The sequence below is a fragment of the Schistocerca gregaria genome, chromosome 11 (genome assembly GCF_023897955.1).
Source record: "Schistocerca gregaria isolate iqSchGreg1 chromosome 11, iqSchGreg1.2, whole genome shotgun sequence".
NCBI lineage: Eukaryota > Metazoa > Arthropoda > Insecta > Orthoptera > Acrididae > Schistocerca > Schistocerca gregaria.
The window spans coordinates 78,965,487-78,984,706 of NC_064930.1; the positions used below are offsets into that span (position 1 = coordinate 78,965,487).

Consider the following 19,220-nt stretch of genomic DNA (forward strand, 5'->3'; position numbering starts at 1 on the left):
TTTTTCGTATATGTATACGTGCGATGTGTAAAATATCGATATACAACCAAGGTTGGCAGTACTGCACAGTTTGCAAGCTCTGCGAACAGGAGCCGGTTGTTGGCTGGTGTAGAGACAGTGGGCAGTTGTTGAGACGTCTTGTAATACTCTTGCTTTGAGAAGGTCAAGGATAAAGGGAACGAAATTATGTTTTGGAAAAGCTGTTACATTGAAAATTATTGAATATCGTCACGATCAGCATTTATAAAACAAAAGTTGGAAGTTTAAATATGTGTCAGTTCTTACGCAGCAGAATACACACTCTGGACCTCAAATTGATTTAACAACCAGCGGATGGCGAGATTCATCACTGGACCACAAGCGTGCAACAACAACCAATAAAGGTAAGAAAGTTATATTACTCTAAATTCAAATTGTGACGATACCTTCCTTTCTCCGTGTCTTCATCCCTGAATGTTCTCTATTGTTAGAGTGAACAGCGTGACGGGGAATTGTGGTCGACTAGGCACACCAGGGAGACCACACACGTTTAAAATGGTAATTTGTAGCTTAATATACTACTACTGATAATAATTAATATTTGTCCCCCGGAGAAAGAGCTGCATTACAATCTGATGGACAGCCTGAAGGCTACTTAGGATTCTGGTGCATATCAGGAATTCAGTGGCGCGATACATCCCGTCTGCTTGAGCACTCTCAAGATTGCATACAATTCAATTCAGAATTGTAAACTGTAAATGTATAAAGTAAGCAAACACTAAAAGCATGTTCTTGGTAATATCAAAACACAGCTGGTCCCACTCCTTAGAGTGTAAATTTGAACACAGTTCACAGTTCTCTGATAAAATGCCGTGAAACATCGATTTAAGAACCTAGCCCAGGCTACAATACTTTTTGTACAATACCACAGCTGAAATAGCTTGAGGTCTCCTCAGCATTTGAGGTGGCAGACAACTACGCCTGCAGTGAAGCACAAAAACACGGTCCTTCCGCACGTGGATCATCTCACTGTCCGTTTCCGAGTAGTTACCCCGTAGGAGGGCGGGCGACAGTACGGAGGGAGCGGGAGGGCACGTACCTGTACCGTGGAGCACCAGCGGGTCGGACAGCAGTGCGGCGGCTGCGGCCGCCGGCGCGGGGACGGTGGCGGAGTCGGACTCGAAGCTGGCGAGGCTGACGTTGTCGGAGAGGCTGCTCTCGGCCGAGTCCTCCTCGTCGTCACCGTGGCCGTGCCCGCTGGTGCCGCCGCCCGCACCTCCCGACCCCGGCTCCCTCAGCAGGTCCAGCTCCGCCAGGAGCCGCACGTAGCCCACCGAGGCCCGGAACCCGGGCAGGAAGCGCTCCTCCGTCTGTCGAAAGAGCGCGGACGGGTGAGTATGGGGAAAGGCGTATGCGTATGTAGTGAGATCTTGTCTCAAAATTGTCTTACACTTTTACAGAGGCTGACACCGGTGGTGACCTCCGCAGACCTAAAAAAATGTACAATAAAATAAAAAGACACAGTCTTCAACATATCAGAAGAATTCCGAGTACCATTTTAACTCGAGTATAAGATGACCCTGATTATACTGTATCTGAGTATAACATGAGTCCGATTATAAGACACCTCCCCCACCCCCATTTTTTTTAGAGATTTCTAGAGAAAAATTTATTTTTAACATATTCTTACTAATCAAAATCACAAATTGCTTCACTTAAAGTATTCAAAAATTTATGCCATTTATTGAACGTTTACATCATGTTAATGTGAGGAGGAATAAAAAAATAAAAAAAGGTTAAAGTTAATTTGTGGACTATTTTCCTTTCTACATTTTTCGCTTAACAGCCCTATCATCTGTTGAATTTAGTATTAGAGGGCAGTTTGGAGGGTAAAAATCATAGAGGGAGACCAATAGAGGAATACACTAAGCAGATTCAGAAGGATGTAGGCTGCAGTAGGTACTGGGAGATGAAGAAGCTTGCACAGGATAGAATAGCATGGAGAGCTGCATCACACCAGTCTTAGGACTGAAAAGCACATCAACAACTGACAGGAGAATGTTACAATGTCGCTTGCTTTCAAGAATATCATCTGCTTGCCACTCTCTCACTGGCTGTGTAGAAGCATCTGACACACTCCCTTTCATTCCAGTCAGACATCTCGCTGAGCGTCAACAAACATCATTGCAACACAAGGTATGCCACTGGACCCTATCTAGACATGTAACATCTCCTGCAGAAATGAATACTATTGTTGAGTCTTTGTCAAATTTTAAAGTCAGTTCACTTTCAATTTCAAATGGATTCAGGCAAACTGCAATTTAAAAGCCGAAGTACACAGTATAGATTCTCACAGCTGGCAACATGAATATTTTCTCCCCACTTACTACTCGCCTCCCTGCACTTCTCTAGTTCTCAGCCAAACTGGTACCAGTGTTACTCCTCTCCAACTCTTCTATAGTGCTATGCTTGACCAACTGCTGAACACTGACTGCATCATCATCTACGGTGCAAGTCATATGTAACAGCAGCAACTAATACATAAATCTCCACGGAAGATCTTGTTGCTCTAATTTATTCTTGCAAAAACAATTTTAGTGTTATTTATGCCATTTCTTAGACGTTTCATTCTGCATTAATTTTCCTTTTCATTTCATTTGAATGTCACCTTCATGTCCTAGACCCAGTTAAAAGCTGGAAACATTTTTACCAAGAATTTCAATAGTGAACAGCAATAGAATTTCTCTTTTGCAACCCACTTAGTAAAATCATTACAGTCTCTCATAATCAAGTAAAATATTGATCTGGGTTCACAACCAATTAATGTTTTCTGAGGGACGCTATTTTCAGATTTGAATGTTAGCTTTACTTAAAAATCAGCATATATGTTTGTATATGGCACCCACACATATATGAGAACTTTTAAAGCAAACCTGCTCAAGTACAAGAAGTATTTGTAAAATGACAGAATTCAATGCTATTTCCTTCTGTGTTTCAGAAAACTGTCAAATTTTAAGCAGAGCAGTAGACTGTTGTCAAGTCAGACATCATCCGATTGTTCGAGCAATGTCAATACCGTATCGAATGCATCGGCATACTGCAAAACCTCGAGCCTGTTGGAATATGAGTACTGTTTGCTGAGCTCTGCTCTTCTACATTTCTCAAAATAAGTCTGCGTGTGACCTCGATAGCCAAAGCTTCATCTGCAAATGTAAGATGATCCCTATATGCTGTATAAACAATGTAAAAATGTTGATTTCATCAGCAAGTCTCCCTTGGGCATAAAACCAGATATTAGATGCAGCTCCCACAGGTGAACCTGTAAGTTGATGTACCAACGAGATCACACATTTCACACGTGAAAGTTGTGAGGAGAAAGTGATAACAGGTCACAGGCCAACTTTCAATATCTTGAACAATATTTTGAACTTAATAAAGGTCTTCTACCACTGGGTTGTGTTCTGTGACTACTCACATCCAGACAAAACGCCAGCACCAGAAATGTTGCCGCTGTGTCAGGACAGTCTGACTTATTTGCTGTTGCTGCTGCTGCTGTTTTGTTGTCATCCTCAATACGAAGACTGGTTTTATTCATCTCTCCATGCTACTCTATCCTGAGCAAGCCTTTTTGTCTCCAAATAACTACTACAACCTACATCCCCCCAAATCTACTTACTGTATTGACCTCCTTGTCTTCCTCTACCACAAAGTTGCCTCTAATACTAAACTAGTGACCCCTTAATTTCACATAATGTGTCCTGTCAATCAACCCCTTCTTCTTAGCCAGGCTATGCCACAAATTTCTTTTCTCCCCAATTCTGTTCAGTACCACCTCATTAGTTACATGACTGACGCACCTAATTTTTATCAATCTTCTGTAACACCTGATTTCAAAGCATCTAATCGCTTCCTGTCTAAACTGCTTATAGTCCATGCTTCCTTCCAAACAGAGTTACACTCCAGACAAATACCTCCAGAAAAGACTTCCTAACAAGGAAATCAATATTCAATGTTAACAAATTTCTTTTCTTCAGAAATGCTTTCCTTGCCATTGCCTATCTATATTTTATATTCTCTCCATCATTAGTAATTTTGCTGCCCAAATAGCAAATCTCATCTACTACTTTAAGTGTGTTGTTTCTCTCAGTATCACCTGATTTAATTCCATTGCCCCAGTTTTGCTTTAGCTGATTTTCATCTTATATCCTCCTCTATTGACACTGTCCATTCCACTCAACTTCTCTTCCAAGTCCTCTGCTCTCTCTGATGGAATTACAATGTCATTGGCAAACCTCAATGTTTTTATTTCTTCTCCCTAAACTATAATTCCAAATATAATTTTTTCTCTTGTTTCCTTTACTACTTCCTCAATGTGCAGATTGAACAACATTCAAGATAGGCTACAACCCCGTCTCAGTCCCTTCTCAACCACAGCTTCCCTTCCATGCCTTTTGACTCTTCTAACTGTCATCTGGTTTCTGTACAAGTTTTAAATAGCCTTCTGCTCCCTGTATTTTACCCCTCTTGCTCTTTCAATTTATCCTAGCCCCATCTCCTTAATTTCCTACCTTCACCTCACCTTTGCCTTTGCCTTTTCCTTGTATGTATGTATTAAACCAGGGATCTAGCAATGACGGAGATGCTTCATCCTGTTGTAGCCCTCAGTGGTTCAAAACAGGCCACAGCAGTCCACCCACCCCGCCCCCACCGCCGCCGCCCCACACTGAACCCAGGGTTATTGTACGGTTCGGCCCCCATTGGATCGCAGTCGGAGAATCCTTGAGAGAAGTATAAGTAACGTCAGGTGTGTACCACGAAAGTGTATTGCAGACCTTACTGTTCATACAATACATTAATGACCTTGTGCACATTAACAGTTATGTAAGACATTTCACAGAGGTTTGCAGTTGCCTATGCTTAAGTTCTATTATATTCTATCGTCTGCGCCTTCATCCCGCAGTTGCGCAGGATCAGCTTGGATAGGTACGGATTTGTCAGTATTAATGTTAAGGGGTGGCCGGATGCCTTTCCTGCCGCCACCCCGTAACCCCCAGGACGGAATGAGAGTACCCCAGCTGTCTGTATCTAGTTTAATCTGTGGAATAGTGCAAATGTGTTCAGATGTCTGTGCATAGTGTAACTGAGGCAGGACGTGGGGACCAGGTAAATTTTTGCCTAAGGGGAATGTGGAAAACCGCCTAGAAACCACATCGAGACTGGCCGACACACCAGCCTGTGTCATTAATCTGCCGGGCAGATTCAATCTGTGGCCGGCGCAGATACGCGAGTCCAGGAAGCCGTGCATTAGCGCTCTCGGCTAACCTGGCGGGTCAGTTCTCTATAATGAAATACTATCTGAAAAAAAAAATATTCAGTCATATCTTTATAAGATTTCTAAGTCGTGCAAAGACTTGCAACTTGCTTTAAATGTCCAGAAAAGAAAAATTATATACTTCACAAAACTTTAAAAAAAAAGTTGTCACCCGTGACTACAGTGTCAATGAGTTACAACTCAGAAAAATACCTGGGTGTAACACTTTGTAGTGGTATCTTCTTCTCCTTAGCATTCATCCCATCCCGTACCATCTTAACCTGCTTTCCCGTAGTTTGTAGCGGTATGAAATGCAATTACCACGCAGGCTTACTTGCAAATACAGCAGGTGACAGCCTTCAGATTACTGTTGGACTACTGAGGAAATGCAATCAGTTTAACCAGGAGATTGCTCACGAATCACTTGTGAGAATGATCCTAGGATACTGCTGAGTTTGTGGGGCCCATACCAAATAAGATTAATGGGGGATATTGAACGGGTTCAGAGAAGGGCAGTACGAATCGTCACATGTTGCCTGGCCTGTGGGAGAGCCAGAGAGATGCTGCCGAAACTTGGAACATAGACGCAAGCTATCCCGAGAAAGTATGTTAATGAAGATTTGAGGCTTTAAATGATGACTCCAGTAACATACCAAAACACCCTCCTAATCACTATTATAGGGACTGTGGGGTCAAGACTAGAATAGTCAGAGCACACACAGGAGTTTAAATCGGTCATTCTTCCCATGCTCCGTGTGCAAATATGGCAGAAAAAGACTGTAAAGGTGGTATAATGGGAAATACCCTCTGCCGTGCCCTTCACAATGTTTTGCAGAGTATAGGTGCAGATGTAGGGATATATATTAACTGAGTATAATCTATCTTGCATCTGTATGTACTCCACATACTTACCAGTGAGTCAACAACGACTTCCTCTGTGTACTTCCGGGTGTCAGTTAACCTGCATACTTTTTTTCCGCTTCAAATTCTGTTCAAGTTGCATAAGATTTTTCTAGTTAATTGTGAGTTGTTGAATATATAAAAGAACTGATTTTTCGCCCCTGTGAGTCAGTACAGTTCTCCTAAGTTTCTGTCCATACTTACATGATATTGGACCTGGGCCAGAGTACTTCCCCCCCCCCCCCCCCCTCTCTCTCTCTCTCTCTCTCTCTCTCTCTCTCTCTCTCTCTCTCTCTCTCTCTCTCTCTCTCTCCCCCCCCCCCCCCCCCTCCACTTCCTAACCGTCACTGACACTGACAGACAGTGATGATCTCAGCTTGTCTTTTCTTTATGTTTTATTTATTTGCTATTTTTTCTGCTTATCCTATCTCCTACACGCAGTACAACCCCTCCCATTTTCCAGCTCATTTGTGAAATATTTACATTCCTCTACAGCCAACTTATTACATCTCTGGCATATTTAAGTTCTCAGGCTTTCAAAACCTTATCCAGATGCACTAATTCATTTTTTCCTTCTTACACCATCCAAAAAAAATCTCCCTTGAGCCACAGTCCTGGTAGTCCTTTATTACATCCTTCAGTCTTAACAATTTTGTTTCTTACAACCTTTTCCTCTCCTCTACCACAAAAAGCCACACATTCCAAACAGAATTTTACACAACTGTACAGTTTTCCATTAGGTGCTGCTCAGAGATTAAATTTTACCCTATTCTGACTATAAATATTGAGTAGCTATTCTCAATCAGTGATAGTAGCCACTGCGCCAATAGCACAACTGTCGCGCCACTGTATGGGCAATCACCAAACACCAACTCACGACTAAAGACAGCATTCAGATCTGTCGAACCACGGCCACAGAAGTTGTACATTAAGCTAAACGTCAACAAGTGCAAGGCAGTTCTTTCCGGACAGAGACCAAAGAAACTGCACAAAAATTGACACAGATGTCAAATCACTCTGTGAAAATGTCAGATACCTCAGTGTCCCACTGGATCTGAAACTGACTTGGTCCTTGTTTCTATGGATTCTTTATAATGCTGTCCAAAATCCAGTGGCTCAGCACAGCAATTTGGTGTTTTCATGTGTGATCTTCATTTATGCCATGCTCCACCACTATTAATTGTTCTGTGTGAGTGTCCCTGTCATACACGTAATGTGCCACAGTGAATTTACACTTACCAATTTGATCAATTCTGTATCAACTTTAACACCCCACACCGCATGAGCGTATTCTACTCGCACACTGTGTGCACTATTTAAATTTGCATTCATATGAGCTGCGATAAAAATTTTTGTTTTGAAGAGCACGCCACAACGCGTTGTGTGAAGCAATCGCCCTGTTTCTGGCGGTGGCGCCGCTGTGGCAATTGCAGCTTTGTTGTCTCCCTCTGGTGGGAAAGGAGAAAGGTTGCCTGTGCATGTGCATTTAACAGGTGCTGTGAGCACAACAGTCTGTCAGTCTCTCGTCCCCAGCTTGCTAGCCTGTCTCTCGTCCACATTTGTTAGGCAGTTAGTGTCTGTCTGTCTGTCGTTCGGAGTGCTAGTATGTCTGTCGTTCGGATCAACCTTTAAAGCTGGCAAAATGAGAATCATTCCGCTCTGCCAGTAAGAGAACACAGCGAGTGGTCGCCCGGTCGGGGCTGAGTTCCTCATCCAAGTGTGCGCGTTACGCCGCCAGTCTCCTCGAGTTTGCCCAGGCAACGGTCATTGGCAGTTGGATTGATCGGTTGGTGGGTCGCGCACTGGGACACGAGATGACTTGCCCGTCTTGAGCGTCGGCATATGTGAGATCGCCACGCGAGTCCAGTGGGCCGCGCCGTACAGCGAGGGGTAGTGGCTTCACAGTCAACACGAGAGCAACAGGAGTCACCCCACGACATCGGTCTGGCCGGTGCGAGCTGCGACGCCGTAAGACGGGAGATCGCCGCGCCTTCCTGTGTCCGTTGGAGTGGCTGGTAGGGACGGTTCAGGAGAGCATTTTGGGGATGCTGCGCCACATCTCCTCAAGAAGTCGCAGATTATTAGAAGTTAAGTCATTAGTGATATGTTCTTTCATTTACTTGTTAAATTCTACTTGTTTTCTTGGTGAGGTCACCAACTGCTTTGTTTTGGGGTCATCCCATCATTTTTCTCCGTTTGCCCACCTGCGGGAAGGTGGTTGTTTATGAATTGGGTGGTCCGTTTTTCCCTTGTGCTGTAGGGGAGGGTTAGAGCAACCAGCGGTTCGGGTTATTCGGTAATCTCCCTATCATCTACCGTACATTGGTAGCTGCCTCTATCATGTTTGTGAGATTTGGTGTGTTAACGAATTTATTGCTTGAAGTGTAATGGCCTAATCCCTGAAATATGGTTTTATCTTGCCTATTGTCTTGAGAGGCAGTATGTGTGTGCTGTAGAGTATGTTTGGCCAACCTTGTATAATTTTATGTAAGATTGCATTTCATGGGCTTTTATTTAAATGATCATTTTAGTATATAAAGTTGCCACCCAAGAATCGTAAGACTTTCTTAGAAGTTAAAATCAAGTTGCACCTTCGGTGGCAAAGTTAACATTTTAATTGTTAGTGTTTCGTATCATTTCCTTCCCTCTTACGGGGGTGCATAGTTTTTGTGCTTGTGTAAATTGTTACTAGTTTTAGTTTAAAGTAATCTGGTGTGTTGCAGACTTGCACCAGTGTAGTCTTTCAGAGGCTGTTGTGAGCGGTCGTAACTACGGCCGTGTCAAAATGGAGTGTCAAGGTTCAGCCCGAAAGCTCATACACTCAATTTGTTTCCTTCTGCCTCTGAATAAATTGTAACTTGATATGGTTCATCATATTTCACTGTTGTGTGAACTTTAAATCAATTTGCATTTGACACTTAACTTCTGATCGTCAATACAATAGTACTAAACAAATTAGTAAATTAGGGAGATGAACAAATGGAATTAAGGTAAACTTTCTGGCTTTTGCAGACCATTTTGGAACACTTTCAGAAAATGTGACAGACATAGTTAACCAAATAATTCTTCTGGGAGAAATAGCAAATGGAAATGGTCTGAAAATTCATGACAAATATAAAAAAAAGCACCAATAATCATTGGAACACAAGTAGGTAAAATATCGTGAGTAAATTTATGCATCTTGGAGAAAATGTACAACGTAATAGACTAGAAAAAATTGCAGTAGATTTAACAGTTAAAAAATGGAGGGAGCACATTCCAAGAAAAACTAAATTAAAACGCTAAGCCACAGTCATATGATCATATGAAGCGTGCGCGTGAATAACGCTGTATGGCACATTCTGACATTTCGTAGAATCCCGTGGAATAATGCTGTATACGGCAGTCTGCACCGCCTGCTGTTATAATTGACATGTTCACCGTCCGAGGGCAGCACTAAACAGCGACGAGACGCGCACAGTGCTGCATGTTACAAGAATGGCGGAGTGCAGCAAGGTGACTCTTACCGCAAGTGGTTTGAAATGTGCAAATAATGCACGGAAAAGGAAAGTAACATTATTAGTTGGCAGGATATTAAGAGGAAAGGCTTTGTGATGCTGGACTGGAACATAAATCATGAAAAGAAAAGATAGTTCCTGCGAAACAGCCTCCAACACAGGTGATTGGAATAATGCTGTATGGGTTTTGTAAAAAGGTGTATGTGTTTAGAGAAGTGTATGTGTCCTGTAAAGCGGCGACGTGCCCTGTAGAGTACATGGCTCTAATGACATATTATGCGTATCTTCTGAAAACATTACAGTAAAAGTATGTAACGTGAATGAAATTAACTACAGTTCTGTAGTTATCATTGGCGAAAAAATAGAATACTCAGTCTGAGTAATGCTATATTACTAAAAAAGAATGTGAAATTTGATAATCCGAGTTGAATATTATGTAGTAATAGTGATTGTTTTTGTGATTCAGGATTGTGTATGCAATGCAGAAGTGCGCTCAAAAGAAGGATGCATGGACATAAACCTGGAAATGAAGTTAAAGCTCTACGAAGAATATCATGCCTTAACATACGATGAGCACTCCATATACTTAATAAATTCCATGGAAATAGGCGTGCCAGCCAGATGCAAGAGAGTTAAGACAGACGATACTTCACGGAAACAAGCTACTTTCAAATAAAAAGTTTACCCAAAAGAAGTGCGTCAAAAAACATTGCTTGACATATTTTCCATCACGCAGTGACGAATGCAGACTCTGCAATGTAAAGTAAAAGGTGGAATAACGACTCCTAAAGACGGTAGAAGAAAACATTGCCATAGGCCACATGCCATATCGAATGACGACAGGGCTCTTATTCGGCAACACATATCGAGTTTCCCAAAGCAGATGAGCCTTTACAGCTGGAATAAATCCACAAAAGAATGTCTGCGCCCCGATATCAACCTCTGTAAAATGTATCGGTTGTTTACCGAAACGTTCCTGACAAGTCAATAAGTAGGTCATACTATCAAAGTGTGTTTCAAACAGATTTTAATCTGCATTTCGAAACACCTAGATCAAATACTTGCAGACTGTGTGATTTGTTGTTTAACTGAATGATTGCAGCTTCAGATGAAGTAGAACTGCACAAGATCGAAATTGAGAGTCAGTTACTTCATTCAAGGGCAGACTAGGCATACAAAGCCCTAAAAAACGATACAGAAATGGCTAAGACGAATAACAATATACATGTTATATGTGTTGACCTACAACAGGTTTCACTTTGTCCTACATTGACTCATTCCACGGTATTCTACCAGAGGCAGCTGTCGTCATCTAATTTCACGATTCATGATGTTGGTACTGGGAACATCACCATAAATTTGTGGGATGAATCCACCACAAGGAGCGGTTCAGCCGAAATAGTTTCCTGTCTGCTTAAATTTGTGACGCACAATTACGATACGCTTGAAGAAGGTATGGAACGAAAACTGATTGTTTGGTCTGACCGCTGTGTCGGGCAGAACAACAACTGGAGAGTTTTAGCACTTTATTTCTATCTCATCAGCTGCAAGTACTTTACAGAAATACATCAGAAGTTTTTATATTCGGGTAACAGTTTTCTACCTTGTGACAGCGATTTTGCAGTCATCAAGACAAGAAAGAAAGTGTCAAAAGTTATGGTTCCTTCAGAATGGAAGCACGTCATTACTGAGGCCTTTGTCGATCCTTCAAAACTGACCTTTCACGAGATGATGATGGAAGACTTCAAGGACATAGGATCCATCGAGTTGCTTTTGAAGAAACTGCCTGCTTTGAAAATTACCGATGTACTTTGGTTGAAGCTGTGTAGCGACGATCCTCGAGGTTTAAGCATGCGCCGTACCCACAATGTGCTTCGCCCAAGGGAAAGACACTGTATTATAAAGCATGGTTGTGAACATCAAGTAAAAAATTGTCCATTGCCTTCTGAATTCTGGTTGCTCTATAATGTGACACAAAGTTCATAAGGAGAAGAAAAGGGGTGTATGGTACATGACAAAATATATGGAACCAAAATACAGGCAGTTTTATGAAAACCTGCAGTGTGACAACTGACTATAATGTACTAGACTTGAGCCTAAACATGATAAACTAATGTTTTATTATTATTATTATTATTATTATTATTAGAAAAAAAGATCAAGGAATTTAGTTTACAATAAATATTATTTAGTATCTTCTTTTAAAGCTGTTACTTACTATTTTTGAATTCTAGATACCTTATAATTACAGCAGAGCACTGGATGATCTGGAATAACGCTGTATATTCATGCATATGCTTCATCTGTATATACATATGTGAATGCCTAACAATGAAATATAAGCTGGAGTATTGAGGTGCCCGAAAGATGGGTTGTTAGAAAAATAATGGATGCAATACAAGCTACAGATGGTTGCAAAATGAGAACTAATGAGAAGATTTACAAAAATATAGAGAAAGTATCAGAAGCAATGGCTAAAAGAAGATTAATCTTTTTTTTAGGCATCTCTACCAAATGAGTGACAGTAGGCTTGCAAAACAATTATTCCTGTATTTTTGGAAGAAGAAACTGACAGTAGCATGGATTATAGCAATAAAGAAAGATATGTAGGAAGAAACAACATCAAACAATTGGACATAAGACAAAGGAATCTTTTTAAAAATAAATACTAAATTTAGAAGTCTTTCGGTGCAGAAGAAATAAGAAGAATCGAAAAACATGGACAGTAAAAAGGAAAAGAAAACATGGGGAGCAGATGAAGTAGTACTGGAAAAATAGAAAACAACAAGGAATGAAGAGGAATTGATGTTGCAACATGATACTAGTTGGTAAACAAAAACAAAATTTTTTGACAATGGCACCATGTAAATAGTACTGGTATTGAGTCAGAATTTCTCCACATCAAAAGTTACATGTTTTGCAAAACACAATTTACACACACAAGTGGAAATTGTGTTTGCATTAAATTTCATGCTGTAATTTGAAAATTGTTTGTGTATTAGTTAAAAACATTGTCACAAAAGGCCATACAGCATAATTTCTCAGAATGACTGCAAACTAATCTGAAACTAATCAATGCCATATGTCAATTAAGACAATGCAATGAAACTATTACAGTAATGTTGATGACACGGTAGACATCCCATGTCCCAATCTTAGTTCAGCCTTTGTCAAGTACAGTACAGTCTGTAACAGTTTATTGTAAAATTCTCTAGTTAATGTACTGTAAGGTTATACAGTTATATTATTCAGTGAAGTGCTACAACTTAATTCCAGCCTCTGGAAAAAAGCCCAGGGTACAAAATGTATAAAAGCAATGAAGCTGAATTTACATCGACTGATGAAAGATTTTATGTAACTGTAAGATACTTAGAACATGACTTATTCCTCACAGCATTTTGAGATCTGGGGCGGTTTCTTTTTATGTATTAGTGACCACATTCACAATGGATTCTGTATAATCCTGGTAGATGTTTTCGAGGGTCTTTTGCGGAACCAAGGAACTACTCCCATCTTATGCAATGGTTGGAAGAAAGTTTTGATTTTGGAACTTAAAAGCACATTGCATTTTTGGTTCCATGTAAGGAAGAAGAGACTTCTTATCCTAGTTTGCCGCTTGCCGCACTTTTTTTATGCCTTCTTATCTGTGCTTCACTGTACCCATTTCCGCACGTCACACACCCTTACGCACATTCAAGTAATCGACCGAGTTGTTTACACATTGACCACTATGTGCCACGAGGGGTTTTTAGAAGCACATCTAGATATTTGGCCAGTCGTAACGGCATGCATTAATGGTGTTGAATATGGGTCACAGATGCATTCCTACATGTGGATTTTGGCATGACTGGTATCTTGGGATACAGTCATTTCCTCATGTCTTCTCGAAGTTCTGAGCTCTTCATCAAAGTGACTATTTTCCTGATCACCATCACGATTTGAGTCCTCCTCAAGCTTCTTATATGCCGATTCCCCTAGCAGCGAGTAAATTTTTTGCTGGAAATCGTCAGTACTCATTAGCACCAGTGCGTTCCCTTTGTTCACAGGCAGGACCACTGTGTCGACACCATAGTTCCACCATCATCCCCTCTGACCCTAGTCATGTTTGGCCTCAGAAGTTGGGACTTGTCAGCATCCCACCAGGTTTGCAACCTCCCTCCTCCTTGCTTTAAGACTCTACTTACATCCTGACCATCATTTGTAGGGTCTCGTTTCAGAATGGTCCTCCAGACGGGTGCAAAGTTCAATCCTTTTGGGGGAGGAGGGGATCAAAATTATAGCCAAATCCAGTTCTTTCTCTGAGAAATTTACAATAGCTCTAGTGTCATTCACTTCCTCATTCATCTTCTGAGCTCCCACCTGTCTGTCAATCTTTCCAAGCTGTTACATAGCCGCACTGTCATCTCTGTATCTTCCTGTCAGTGAAAGCCCCGCAGTCTCCCCACTCCAGACTGTGCGCCGGTAGCGCCATCGCAATAATAGGCGAGTGGTATACGAGCAGGACGTGCACACTCCTGTCCACCTCTGCCTGTACAAAGAAAACACTTACTTTGACCATGCCCATCCGTCGGAATATCAGCCTACTTAGTCAGCCGTTTTAATTTTCACCAGGTGTCGCAGAAAACTAAGTTGCTATGTGGAGTAACTGCCTACCGGAACAGCACAACGAAGGAATCTGTATAAGTAAATATATTGACACTGCTACCCAACTGGAAACTCTGGGAGCTATCTGTTGACTACAAATACCGGGAAAGTCTACATTTGTGGAAAATTTAATAACACAAAAATTTTATTCTAGATCTATTGCTAGATTTTCTAACGGTTTGCACAGATTCGTTTAAGATTTACATATGTTAAAATCAGTACATTTGGGACAACAGACTATTCATATTCTGATAGATATGCCAAAGAAAGTGTTAAATGTCCTACATTCCTCCATTATCACCTATTTTCACTGCTGTCAGCTGAATGCTAGTCCACCAATACAATTCACACAACTTGGCCGAAGACACATCTTAAGTTTTTGTGAAGGCAATAAAGGAAAAATATGTACTGGTGCAAATTGTTTTACGCTATCTGGTCAAAAGTATTCGACACCTGTACATAATGCACAACGGACCACTAGATGTCTTGCAGGTGGAACTGCCCACAAAAAAGGAGTTGGTGAGTATTGTGTTGTCAGTACAGAGACAGTGGCAGCAGAGTGGGTTCACCAGGAAATTTCAGATACTTCAAATGTGGACAACTCCACGGATGTCACCTTATAGCAGGAGTCACGAATGACGGCGGTCGAGTTTAGGCTCGTTCTGGGCATCTACATCACGCGTTCCCGGGCAGCCGACGAGCACTGAGTAATGTTCTGAGTACTCTGCTGCAAACATTCCGAACCCGCTAAGTTTGCCCCAGTGGACTGTCGGTAATGTGACCGAAGGGGACATGTGAAGGACTGACCACAGCTCAACTGAGACCCAGCAGACCTCATGTACACTATGTGATGAAAAGTATCCAGACACCCATAAAAACATACGTCTTTGATATTAGGTGCATTGTGCTGTCACCTATTGCCAGGTACTCCATATCAGTGATCTCAGTAGTCATTAGACATCGTGAGAGAGCAGAATGGGGCCCTCCACAGAACTCACGGATTTCGAATGTGGTCCGGACACTGTGTGTCAGTTGTGTCATACGTCTGTAGGCGAGATTTCCACACTTGCGAACATCCCTAGGTCCACTGTTTCTGCTGTGTGGAAACATCAAGGGACACGTACAGCACAAAAGCGTACAGGCCGACCTCGTCTGTCAACTGACAGAGACTGCTGACAGTTGAAGAGGGTCGTAATGTGTAATAGGCAGACATCTATCCAGACCATCACACAGGAATTCCAAACTGCATCAGGATCCACTGCAAGTACTATGACAGTAGGCGGGAGGTGAGGAAACTTGGGATTTCACGCTGAAGCGGCTGCTCATAAGACACTCATCACACCGGTAAATGCCAAACGACGCCTCCCTTCGTGTAAGGAGCGTAAACATTGGAGGATTGGACAGTGGAAAAACGTTGTGTGGAGTGACGAATCACGGCACACAATGTGGCGATGCGATGGCAGGGTGTGGGTATGGCGAATGCACGGTGAATGTCATCTGCAAATGCGTGTAGTGCTGACAGTAAAATTCTGAGGCAGTTGTGTTACGGTGTGGTTGTGTTTTTCATGGAGAGAGCTTGCACTCCTTGATGTTTCATGTGGTATTACCGCAACACAGGCCTATATTAATGTATTAAGCACCTTCTTGCTTCCCACTGTTGAAGAGCAATTCGGGGATGGCGACTGCATCTTTCAACACGATTGAGCACCTGTTCATATTGCATGGTCTGTGGTGGCGTGGTTACATGACAATAACATCCCAGTAGTGGACTGGCCTGCACAGAGTCCTGACCTGAATCCTATAGAACACCTCTGGGATGTTTCGGAATGCCAACTTCGTGCCAGGTGTCAATGACCGACATTGATACCTTGAGTGCAGCACTCTGTGAAGAATTGGCTGCCATTCCTCAGAAAACCTTCCAGCACCCGACTGAACCTATGCCTGCAAGAGTGGAAGCTGTCATCAATGATAAGGTTGGGGCAACACCATACTGAATTCCAGCATTACCGACGCAGGGTTCCATGAACTTTTAAGTTATTTTCAGCCAGGTGTCTGGATACTTTTGATCACACAATGTACTGACAAACAGGGACCACTGAACATTGCAGAAGATGGTTGTTAAAAAGATTGCATAAAATTAATGGAGAAAATTATTTCCGAGTTCTAAATTGCTACCACCAATCCACCTAACACAATGACTCTGTGTAATGAATCAAAAAGAACGGGGGTACAACAAATGAGCAGCTGCTCGTAATCTACACAGGTCTGAAGTCGACGTTAAGACAGCTCGAGGTGCCGTCGAGAGCACCCCCGTGGGACAATTGGTGACTCGAGGTGAGTTATCTGCAGCGATGAATAACACTACACCCTGTGGTGATCTGATGGAGGGGTTTTGGTACGCGAATGCCTAGATGATGTTAAACTGCCACTGTGCATAATGCCGACAGCGAGATACACAGGAGTTGGTGTTACGATATGGGGGTGTTTTCGTGGCGAGGCTGTGGTCTCATTCTTGCATAAAAATTTAAAACAAAAAAAAAGAGACACTAAACGTGGAAGGATAAGAACTCATTTTACGGCACTGTGTACTTGCCACAGAAAAGGAGCAGTTCAGAGACACTCACTGATTGTATTGAGATGCCAACGAAACCTGTTATAAAACAGAAAGCAGCATCTGTGAGGCAACAGTTTGTGGGCAGTGACATCGCTGAAATGGACTGGCCTGCCCAGGGCGCCAAATCAAATTTCGACGGAACACCTCTGTGATCATTTAGAAATTCAACTTCACTATAGATCCCGGCACTCGAGTTCACTACCTCCTCGGAACGGTAACAGAAAGCTGGAAACAGTCAACCGTCCTGATAATGGAGGAAGTACCCCCTGACGATTGAGAAGAAAGACGACTGGGTAGGTTGAGGGAAATGTTGTTGTTGTTGTTGTTCTTGTTCTTCAGTCCTGAGACTGGTTTGATGCAGTTCTCCATGCTACTCTATCCTGTGCAAGCTTCTTCATCTCCCAGTACTTACTGCAACCTACATCCTTCTGAATCTGCTTAGTGTATTCATCTCTTGGTCTCTCTCTACAATTTTTACCCTCCAGGCTGCCCTCCAATGCTAAATTTGTGATCCCCTGATGTCTCAGAACATGTCCTACCAACCGGTCCCTTCTTCTTGTCAAGTTGTGCCACAAATTTCTCTTCTCCCCAATCCTATTCAATACCACCTCATTAGTTACGTGATCTATCCACCTTATCTTCAGCATTCCTCTGTAACACCACATTTCCAAAGCTTATATTCTCTTCTTGTCCAAACTAGTTATCGTCGATGTTTCACTTCCATACATGGCTACACTCCAAACAAATACTTTCAGAAACAACTTCCTGAAATGTTATGGGAATCATATAGAAACAAGATACTTGTGTACCCCTTCGTACAAGAAGAAATTAAGAAAATAATTTTAAGACTGAAAAAATCTCGAGGACTGGACAGGATCGCTCTCAAAGTAATACAAGCCTTATGTTACCAATGAAATAGTTACTTGTGTGATCTTCACAATGAGTGTGTATTGCAAGCAAGGGTACCAGCAATGTGGAAGAATGCTGAAGTAGCAATGATAAGTAAAGGGCAAGAATAGGATCCAATTATATCCAAATCCTACAGACCAGTTTGTCTTCTGAATGTTCTCAGCAAGACATTTAAAAAAAACTACTATGCTAAAGACTACAAGACCACAACCTGCTATGTGAGATACAGCCTCACCAGTACAGGTTTAAAACAGGCAAACCAACTGCAATTAGTAAGGCGACCTCGCTAGCGACAGATACTCATTCTACACGGTGGCTGATATTGCTGGCGCTTTCAATAACCTACGTTGGCCGTCTTTCTTTGGTCGCCTTAGGGATTTGGAGAGTCCAGAATTGCACGAGAGATTATTGGCACAGGTGACATGCTTCCATAAGATGTCAAGGAACGAAACTAACGAAGACAACAACAAAAGGCTTTCCACAGTGGTCAGTGTGTGTAGTCCGGAGTTTTGCGATGTAGCACTAGACCCCACACTACAGAAGTTACATGACAGCGGCAACATAAGCGAACTGGTGGCATTTGTAGATGATGTGCTGTTCGTTTTAACAACATACCTGCCACTGCATAAGAAATCGAAAAATTAAATTAAATGATGTAACAATCATGAGAAGTGCAGTAACTAGATATCTAGGGGTATTTCTGGAACAATATCTTAACTTTGCACATCGCGTAAAGGAAGCAGGTAGAAAAGGTACAAACCTGATGAATAAAACTGTAACCAGTGCAAATAGGCAATTTTGGCTTCCTTGAAGATAATCAAAGCATATCACCAATCTATATTACTACCAGTCATAGGATATGGCGCGAGCAAATGGGCTCGCGGATTGCTGTCTCGGTAGTGGCAACAGTTCAATGAGGTGTTCTACTACGATTAACTGGTTCCTACTGCACTACCCCGAGTGATACTTTGTTAGTAATTATAGGAATATGGACATTGGACTTGGAAATTAGGAAAGGGGAGCCTTCTCCTGGTTAAAGAAAGGCAATTAAATGGTAGCACAAAGGCTGCTCGGAACTGTGCCGCAAGGTTCGGTCTTGGGTCCTCTGCTGTTATTAATATGTATTAATGACTTGCCATTCTATATTCACGAAGATGCAAAGCTGGTGGTTTTTGCCAATGATACAAGTATAGCTATCACATCCAACAGAGAAGAATTAACTGGTGAAATTGTAAACGATGTTTTTCAGAAAATCATTAAGTGGTTATCTGGAAATGGGCTCTCATTAAACTTTGACAAAGCACAGTACATACAGTTCCATACAGTAAATGGAATGACACCACTAATAAATATATAGACTTTGATC

The 19,220-nt window shown here is 42.0% G+C and overlaps 1 protein-coding gene across 7 annotated transcripts in view; it reads right to left on the reverse strand.

Annotated features, from left to right (window-relative positions):
- LOC126295142 (sorting nexin-13-like) overlaps positions 1-19,220 on the reverse strand; it is a 324,588-nt gene that overhangs the window by 127,150 nt on the left and 178,218 nt on the right. For all 7 annotated transcript variants that reach the window (XM_049987428.1, XM_049987425.1, XM_049987427.1 and 4 more), the window contains one exon: positions 1,079-1,349. In XM_049987428.1, coding sequence (XP_049843385.1) covers positions 1,079-1,349 — 271 coding nt within the window. The remainder of the gene's footprint in view (positions 1-1,078; positions 1,350-19,220) is intronic.